Source organism: Pelophylax lessonae (genome assembly GCF_965119305.1).
Source record: "Pelophylax lessonae genome assembly, chromosome: 1".
Taxonomy (NCBI): Eukaryota; Metazoa; Chordata; class Amphibia; order Anura; family Ranidae; genus Pelophylax; species Pelophylax lessonae.
This window is the reverse complement of record NC_138768.1, coordinates 541,612,228-541,622,519: the sequence shown is the minus strand read 5'-3', so window position 1 is coordinate 541,622,519 and position 10,292 is coordinate 541,612,228. Positions and strand designations below refer to the sequence as shown.

At 42.1% G+C, this 10,292-nt stretch overlaps 1 protein-coding gene across 1 annotated transcript; it reads right to left on the bottom strand.

Moving 5' to 3' along the window:
• Nucleotides 1-216: 216 nt before the first annotated feature.
• POMK (protein O-mannose kinase) lies at nt 217-10,073 on the bottom strand. Its single transcript, XM_082252968.1, has 2 exons — nt 9,760-10,073; nt 217-996 (listed from the first exon to the last, which is right to left on the bottom strand). The coding sequence occupies exons 1-2, from the start codon at nt 10,045-10,047 to the stop codon at nt 229-231; spliced, it is 1,056 nt and encodes a 351-aa protein (XP_082109094.1). The 5' UTR covers nt 10,048-10,073; the 3' UTR covers nt 217-228.
• Between the last annotated feature and the right edge of the window lie 219 nt (nt 10,074-10,292).

The following is a 10,292-nucleotide window of genomic DNA, read 5'->3' as shown; positions in this document are numbered from 1 at the left end:
CGGTACTTGCAGTGGAAAAGTGCCAATATTGGCCTCTGTTTGATCTTCAACTGCCATGATGCTGTACATTTGATCAGTTATGACCCAAGCCATTTGAATAGTTTGGTTGTGGGCACAAGCAAATGTGACAGCATTTTCGGCATTCTCTGGAAATGCAACGGTTATTTCAACCTGATGGGTTAGTTCCACTTTAAATAAGTCCAGTGTAACAGTAAAGTCAATTTTTTTTTACAACATTTCTTTTGAATTGGACAACTCCTTCAGAAGCAAAGCTAGGACTCTCCTATAGGTGTCCAGTATGGTCTGAGCAGAAGGCCTCATAGTTGGGTTCTCCTTCTTACATTCCGTGTGAATGTCAAACAGATGGAACCGGACAATGTCACTTCCCTCTACGTGGCCTAAGAGATAATCAGTCACTGCTGGAATCTTCCAGATGTCAGTCTTCTCATCATATGGTGGCATTAGGTCATTGTTAAACTCAACATCAGGCCCATAAGGCCATAGCTGTTCAGGAGCAACAAAATTCCCAGTAATTTCTCTTGGACCACACTTGACCAACCTTCCTTTCTCTCTGTCCACTAAAGGTAAGGCATCCAAATCATTCGCAACCAGACGAAAGTCACTTGTTAGCAGGTACTGAGAAAGCACCTTGTCCAAGTCATTGGAATCACACATGACCAACACACCGAGAGGACTGCTGTGAAGATAACCGATTATACTCACATAGTCTATGGCAAGTTCCAGACGATTTTGCCAGCTGTTTAGGTACTGGTACTTCGGGAGGTTAAAGGTAGCATCCAGATTTTTGAGGGAGCCCAATGGATGGTACTCTGTTAATATACTCTTATTATCCTCACAATAGCCCACAAGTGTAACTACATGTCTGCTCTGTAGGGACTTTAGCATTTTTAAACCATGAAGAAAATCAGCTTGAAGAGAGGGAACTGTTAGCTGAGACAGAGCCACCTTCATTTCTTTCCACTCAGACAGGGATACCTAGAAAATAAAGCCAACATGTTACTTATTCTAGAACTGTTTCAGCCTATTAGGTCTCATCAACAAAGAGATGACTTGGACAGAATGTAGAACTTCTAAGCCATATTACAGAAGAAGCAAGTAAAGAGTTTTAGCATGGAACTTAGGGTCACACTTGTGCTTGTGGTTTTCGCCCATTCCCGCAGCTGAAACCACCTACACAGTGAATCGCAGGAGACGAGTGTGGGTGCAATTATTCCTAACTGGAAACCACACTGCACTTATGGTTCCCACGCGGGCTGCGTTTTAGGAGGAGTGGAATGGGCTGCTGTGTCGGCACTGCAAGCCACGATAGTGTGAACCTAGACTAAAGCGGTATCAAACCCAAAACCAAAAATATAATATACACAATATAATGACTTACCAATAATTAGATGCGGTGGCTGCATTCGATTTCTTTTTGCAGGCTTTTTTCCCTCCATTTACCCCTAGGTATATGGCCAGTAACACAGGGGGGCATCTTTGGACAGCAACATTGTCAGTCTGGGGGAAGGGGATTGCTAGATGTACTAGCAGATTAACACCGCATTCAAACTGCAGCGGCGCGACTTTAGCGCGACTTGCCCGGACTTCATAAAATTAATGTCTATGCAAGTCGCTCCAGGTCGCCCCAAAGTAGTACAGGAACCTTTTTCTAAGTCAGAGCGACTTGTGTCGCTCCTATAAGAAACGTTCCTGTACTACTCAATGGACCGCGATGGTCCATAACTTGTCAGGCTGACCATGTCGCCTGACAAGTCGTATTAGTGTGAATGGAGTCTTAGAATCTATATACACTAACAAATTGAAGCCAAACTCCAGCTTACACTGCAGTTACAGCAACATTATTTTTACATAAATGATTAAAAGCTGATCAATACAAGCACCCATGCCAGTGGTAAATGGTTTTGTCTTATCCAAACTGCCACTTTTGCCTGACAGCTTGGTTTGTTATTAGAAATTGAAAAATACCAGACAAAAAGGGAAAAACTAATGCAGCCACCATATCTAAGAACTGGTAAGCTGCAAATAAATATTTTTTTGTTTTTGGGTTTCTTATCATTACTACACAAGAGTGTCATAGTGTGACGTTCTTCTGTACAGCATTGTGTGCCGCTCCTGGCTATCAGTTATCTTATTACAAAACAGAAAAAGCTCTGATCCTGCCTCAAGTGCTATGTTGTCCATACACGAGCAAACCCTTTGCAAATACAACAAGAAATATTTATATAGCCTGATCAAAAAGTAGGACTGTCTGTAGTTTTTTTTTTTCCAGCCCAAACCATTTAGCATTGTGTAACCATGCTGGACAGATGCAGCTTGAATCCTATCTACAGTGCCTTTCAAGAGTATTCACCCCCTTGGCATTTTTTGTGTTTTGTTGCCTCACAACCTGGAATTAACATGGATTGTTTAAGGATTTGCATCATTTAATTTACAGAACATAGACAATGGGGGCTATGTGGGACTTTGAATGAGACACCGGCAGGTATGCCCAGTGTCTCCATCCCTGTATCGGAAAAAACAAATTGAAAAGAATTAAGAGAGGTGCATGGAAGCCAGCCAGCCCCCAGTCTGATGTACTCACCCTCCAGTCTGCCACCAACCAGGTAGACCTGTCTCAATGTACATAAGGAACAGGGGTTTAGTTGACACGCATTTGCAAACGCATGTGTAAGCTGCAGAGCCACGACACGGCACCCTGTTTTATCTGCAGTCCTAACACTTTTAAATGTAAGTGTCTCCACTCTGGGAGCATATGGCTGCTAATGGGTGGATAGGAAGCAGGTGGGAGGGAGCAGCCCAAACTTCCCCCACCCATTTCCATCCACGACTGGTATGATATCTCAATGCTCTAATAGCAATGTTCTTAAGATGGTACAAACTGAAAACGACCAGCTGAGAAGCATACACCTCCAATCCCTTGGCGGATGCAGTGTAAAACACAGATTGGGACTTTATATGAGGCAATTTGCCTGTATAGCTCAGTGCCTCCATCCCTAATTTCATAAAATATTTGGGACTTTACATGAGACAAGCAGGTCATGCTATGGTCTCCATCCCTGTATATGAAAAAACTGGGGTCAAATTTGACTGCATCCACCAAAAACGCACGAAAATCGCACGGTGGGACTTTAAATGAAGCACCAGTCTGTAGGCGAGGTGCCTCCATCCCTAGTTGCATAGACAATGTGGGCTATGTGGGACTTTGAATGAGACACCGGCAGGTATGCCCAGCGTCTCCATCCCTGTATCGGAAAAAACAAATTGAAAAGGATTAAAGAGGTGCATGGAAGCCAGCCAGCCCCCAGTCTGATGTACTCACCCTCCAGTCTGCCACCAAGCAGGTAGACCTGTCTCAATGTACATAAGGAACAGGGGTTTAGTTGACACGCATTTGCAAACGCATGTGTAAGCTGCAGAGCCACGACACGGCACCCTGTTTTAATTTACAGAACATGCCCACAACTTTCAATATGTTTTTTTTTTTTTTTTTGTGAAGCAAACAAAATGGGACAAAATAACAGAAAAAGTCAATGTGCATAACTATTCACCCCCCTAAAGTCAATACTTTGTAGAGCCACCTTTTGTGGCAATCACAGCTCCAATTCGCTTAGGATAAGTCTCTATGAGCTTGCCACATTTTGCCATTGGGATTTTTGCCCATTCCTCCTTGCAAAACTGCTCCAGCTCCTTCAAGTTGGATGGTTTGCGCTTGTGAACAGCAATCTTTAAGTCTGACCACAGATTTTCTATTGGATTGCGGTCTGGGCTTTGACTAGGCCATTCAGACACATTTACATGTTTCCATTTAAACCACTTAAGTGTTGCTTTAGCAGTGTGTTTGGGGTCTTTGTCCTGCTGTAAGTTGAACCTCGGTCCTAGCTTCAAATCACGCACATAGTGGTATAGGTTTTGCTCAAGAATATCCCTGTATTTAGCACTATCCATCTTTCCCTCAACTCTGACCAGTTTTCCAATCCCGGCTGCTGAAAAACGGATGGTGTTCTTTCTGTGATGTAATGTTTTGGGTTTGCGACAGACATAGCGTTTTCTTTGATGGCCGAAAAGTTAAATTTTAGTCTCATCAGACCAGAGTACATTCCTCCATACATTTTGGGAGTCTCCCACATGACTTTTTCACAAACTCAAAACTTGCCATTTTGTTTTTTGCTAAAAGTAATGGCTTTCTTGCGGCCACTCTGCCATAAAGCCCAACTCTATGGAGCATACAGCTTATTGTTGTCCTATGTACAGACACTCCAGTCCTTGCTGTGGAACTCTGCAGCTCCTCCAGGGTTACCTTAGGGCTCTGTGCTGCCTCTCTGATGAATGCCCTCCTTGCCCGGTCCGTGAGTTTTGGTGTGTGGCCGTCTCTTGGCAGGTTTGCTGTTGTGCCATGTTCTTTCCATTTTGGTTATGATAGATTTGATGGTACTCCTGGGGATCATCAAAGATTTGGATATTTTTTTTTATAACCTAACCCTGACTTGTACTTCTCAACAACATTGTCCCTTACTTGTTTGGAGAGTTCCTTGGTCTTCATGGCATTGTTTGGTTAGTGGTGCCTCTTGCTTAGGTGTTGCAGCCTCTGGGGCCTTTCAAAAAAGGTGTGTATATGTAATGACAGATCATGTGACACTTAGATTGCACACAGGTGGACATCATTTCACTAATTATGTGACTTCTGAAGGTAATTGGTTGCACCAGAGCTTTTTAAGGGCTTCATAACAAAGGGGGTGAATACATACGCACATACCAATTTTCTGTTTCTAAAAAATAGTTTTATGTATATAGTTTTCTCCTTTCACTTCCCCAACTTAGACTATTGTGTTCTGATCCATCACATAAAAATCAGATTAACAAAACATTGAACTTAAGGCTGTAATGTAACACAATAGGTAAAAAGTCAAAGGGGTGAATACTTTTGCAAAGCACTGTATATATGCTTGTTATCGGATGAATGATTTGAACAAAGCCACAAGACTTTGGACAGCTAAAAAAAAGTAAAGACTGCCAATGCTTGAACCAATGCATTTTGTATATTCCACACCTAGCCAATGCTCCTGGAAGCTGAAAATCACTGAAGTAGCCACCACTTTTTTTCTGACTGAATCTAAAGTAAACTCTGATTGGACAAGATGAAGATGTAGGACGGTGATGTCAACATTCAAAGAATTCTAACAAATAGTTTACTAAGGGCTGTTGTTTATTTTATTGTACATAATGTGTTACATTAAAATGTAATACTACTGTAAAGTTGATGTAAATCCCATTCATGAAATCTGACCTGGGCACATCTATCTGTAGTGTTTACCTATCTCTCTCCAAAGCTCTGAGTCTCGTGTCATTTTGCTGCTCTGTTCCTCTGTTATCAGAATGATAACTTTTGACAAGTTCTCTGACACGGGAGATAAAAGCAGCTGGAAATTTGTTTAGGTTTGGGTGCGTAAAGATAGATTAGCAGAGAGCTGGTCTATTCACAGCACAGCTCTGCAAGTTTCTTCATTCCTTTGCATACGTGGAATGGGGGGTGTGTGCCTTTTCTTCAATCACCTCTAACACAGTGTATGCCCAGACTCCCCTCACTGCTGAATAAAGAAACAAAATTTGTAACACGATGTACACTTTCTAAACATTGTAGAAAGCTGAAGACAGCGGATATACAAAGAAAACTTATGTGGGGAGGATTTGTTTCATCTCTGTGTATCATCTGAGGCTATTCACTTCACTGGGTATATGTGAGGGTTTACATCTACTTTAACCTCTTGCCGACCAGCCCCTGCACTTTTACTGTGGCAGGTCAGCTCTATTATGCAATACGACATACCTGTACGTTTCGTGTAAAAGACAGTGGGGGGGCACGTGTGCATGCTGATTGGCCACAGGGGAAGCAAATCAGCGAGTCCGGCAGACGCGATCTCTGCCGGGCCACCCGCGATCACTCCCCATAAAGACAGAACAGTGGTCTGCCTATGTAAACAAGGCAGACCGCCGTTCTGTCACAGATGAACACAGGGATCCTGTGTTCTTCCTATTTAGGAACACAGATCTCCGTGTTCATCTAGTGAGTCCATCCCCCACGCAGTTAGAAAGCATCCCCTAGGGACACACGTAACCCTTTGATTGCCCCTGGTGTTAACCCCTTCCCTGCCAGTGTCATTAGTACAGTAAACAGTGCATATTTTTAGCACTGATTACTGTAGTAATGTCACTGGTCCCCTAAAAAGTGTCAGTAAGGTGTCCAAACTGTCCGCCGCAATGTCGCAGTCCCGCTAAAAATCGCTGATCACCGCCAATACTAGTAAAAAGTAAAATAAAAATGACATAAATCCATCCCCTAGTTTGTAGACGCTATAACGTTTGCGCAAACCAATCAAAATATGTGGCCGAATACATATTGGCCTAAATTGATGAAAAAAATGTGATTTTTAAATTTTCTTTTACTGGTTGTGTTTTATAGCAGAAAGTAAAAAAAATTTTTTTTTTGTAAGAATTGTTGCCTTTTTTTTGAATATAGGTCAAAAAATAAAAACCGCAGAGGTGATTAAATATCACCAAAAGAAAGCTCTATTTGTTGGGGAACAAAAAGGACATCAATTTTATTTTGGAACAGCGTCGCTCGACCGCGCAATTGTCAGTTAAAGTAATGCTGTGCTGTATCGCAAAAAATGGCCTGGTCATTAAGGTAGTAAAACCTGTTGGTCTTTAAGTAGTTAATATATATATATATATATATATATATATATATATATATATACATACACAGTGGGTACGAAAAGTATTCAGACCCCCTTAAATTTTTCACTCTTTGTTATATTGCAGCCATTTGCTAAAATCATTTAAGTTCATTCTTCTTCCTCATGAATGTACACATAGCACCCCATACTGACAGAAAAACACAGAATTGTTGACATTGTTGCAGATTTATTAAAAAAGAAAAACTGAAATATCACATGGTCCTAAGTATTCAGACCCTTTGCTCAGTATTTAGTAGAAGCCCCCTTTTGATCTAATACAGCCAGGAGTCTTTTTGGGAAAGATGCAACAAGTCTTTCACACCTGGATTTGGGGATCCTCTGCCATTCCTCCTTGCAGATCCTCTCCAGTTCTGTCAGGTTGGATGGTAAACGTTGGTGGACAGCCATTTTTAGGTCTCTCCAGAGATGCTCAATTGGGTTTAAGTCAGGGCTCTGGCTGGGCCATTCAAGAACAGTCACGGAGTTGTTGTGAAGCCACTCCTTCGTTATTTTAGCTGTGTGCTTAGGGTCATTGTCTTGTTGGAAGGTAAACCTTCGGCCCAGTCTGAGGTCCAGAGCACTCTGGAGAAGGTTTTTGTCCAGGATATCCCTGTACTTGGCCGCATTCATATTTACATAGTTACATAGTAGGTGAGGTTGAATAAAGACAATAGTCCATCCAGTTCAACCTGTGTAGGTGTGTGTGACTGTAATCATCTAACATAGCCCTTAATCTCCTGATCCTTGAGATGTAAGTCTAAGAGTCTTTTGAAAGTCACCATACTACCCGCAGAAACCACCTCTTGTGGTAGACAATTCCACAATCTTGTAGCCCTAACAGTAAAGAACCCTCCTCGTTGCCTGAGGTTAAAACGCTTCTCCTCTAATCGCATTGTATGTCCTCGAGTCCTCATGCAATTCCTTCGAATAAACAGCTTTTTTTCTAAGCTGAGATCCCCATTAAGATATTTATAAATTGCTATCATGTCCCCTCTCAGACGTCTCTTCTCCAGGGAAAATAAATCGAGCGATTGCAGCCGCTCTTCATAGTTAAGGTCCTCCAACCCCCTAATCAGTTTAGTTGCCCTTCTCTGGACTTTCTCCAGCTCCAACACATCCCTCCTGAGGACTGGCGACCAGAACTGGACGGAATACTCCAGATGCAGTCGGACCAGAGTTTTATAAAGTGGAAGGATTATAGTCTTATCTCTGGAATACATCCCTTTCTTTATGCATGCTAATATTCTGTTGGCTTTGGAAGCTGCCGCTTGACATTGCATGCTGTTGCCTAATCTATCATCAACCAAGACTCCCAGATCTTTCTCCATTTTTGATTCCCCCAAGGGTTCCCCCCCTAACGTGTATTGTGTTTTTATGTTTTTAGTCCCCAAGTGCAAAACCTTACACTTCTCCACGTTAAACCTCATTTGCCATGTCGTTGCCATTCATCTTTCCCTCGATTGCAACCAGTCGTCCTGTCCCTGCAGCTGAAAAACACCCCCACAGCATGATGCTGCCACCACCATGCTTCACTGTTGGGACTATATTGGACAGGTGATGAGCAGTGCCTGGTTTTCTCCACACATACCGCTTAGAATTAAGGCCAAAAAGTTCTATTTTGGTCTCATTGGACCAGAGAATCTTATTTCTCACCATCTTGGAGTCCTTCAGGTGTTTTTTAGCAAACTCCATGCAGGCTTTCATGTGTCTTACACTGAGGAGAGGCTTCCGTCGGGCAACTCTGCCATAAAGCCCCGACTGGTGGAGGGCTGCAGTAATGGTTGACTTTCTACAACTTTCTCCCATCTCCTGACTGCATCTCTGGAGCTCAGCCACAGTGATCTTTGGGTTCTTCTTTACCTCTCTCACCAAGGCTCTTCTCCCCCGATAGCTCAGTTTGGCCGGACGGCCAGCTCTAGGAAGGGTTCTGGTCGTCCCAAACGTCTTCCATTTGAGGATTATGGAGGCCACTGTGCTCTTAGGAACCTTAAGTGCAGCAGAAATCTTTTTGTAACCTTGGCCAGATCTGTGCCTTGCCACAATTCTGTCTCTGAGCTCTTCAGGCAGTTCTTTTGACCTCATGATTCTCATTTGCTCTGACATGCATTGTGATCTGGAAGGTCTTATATAGACAGGTGTGTGGCTTTCCTAATCAAGTCCAATCAGTATAATCAAACACAGCTGGACTCAAATGAAGGTGTAGAACCATCTCAAGGATGATCAGAAGAAATGGAAAGCACCTGAGTTAAATATATGAGTGTCACAGCAAAGGGTCTGAATACTTAGGACCATGTGATATTTCAGTTTTTCTTTTTTAATAAATCTGCAACAATGTCAACAATTCTGTGTTTTTCTGTCAGTATGGGGTGCTATGTGTACATTCATGAGGAAGAAGAATGAACCTAAATGATTTTAGCAAATGGCTGCAATATAACAAAGAGTGAAAAATTTAAGGGGGACTGAATACTTTCCGTACCCACTGTATATATACACACACACACACACACACACACACACACACACACACACACACACACATATATATATATACACACACACACACACACACAATATATTATATATATATATAAGTGAACTTTAAAAAAATATCAGGAGGGGAGGGGGTATCACAAAAGCTGGAGTTGGACTTAAAAAAAAAAAAAGAAGAATGGAGCAGAAGCAATAAACTAGGGGGAGGGGGATGAGACTAAGCAACCAGAAATTCTAGAAAACCTGTACTGATGGAATGTAAATGCTGTCATTGCTACACAATCCTTTTGCAAGTATTAATTGTTGAGCTGTTATGTTGAACCAATGCTTCCTTTGGCTTCCAATAATAACACCCACTGGCTCAGCCACCATGATTGGTTTTAAATAGGCACTGAAATAGACAACTGCAATCCCAAAGCTGGTTATAAACAACACCCAGGATTCAAGTGGTTAATACATTCAGTTGCGTGTTTTTTTTTACATTTATGTATGTATTTACTAATCTATAAAATACCTTTTTTACTGCCCCTTCTCCGACAAGTTTTAATTTGCGGACCTCCTTCTCGAGGCCCTCACAGGTCAACCAGGCAGAGCAGTTCTTCATTGCTCCAATCTTGAAGTAGCCTTGGGGACAGACGTTGGGATCCCCATGAGTGAATCCGGTTGACACATAGGCATGCTCTAGGTATACATAGAGCACTAGGTTGACGCACACCACAGTAAAGATAAGTAGGATCAGGAGAAGAAGAAGACAATTCCAGCTGCCATTCTTTCTGCTGACTTGATGATATTTTCTTTCCATTTTCCTCTACTTTGGAAGATATGAAGCATCCTATACATAAGAGGGAGGTCAGTGTTACAGGTCAATCATATGTAGTTACATACACCAAAGCAAAAAAAAATAAAAAACATTTGAGATCTAAAGAGACCCTGTCACCAGACCCTTCAATTCAATAACAATTCGATGTGTGCCTTTTTGGATATGAAGGCCAGCTTTGAATAGATCTGGGCCCCTTTGATAGAAGCCTCTTACAATTTTTAATTTAA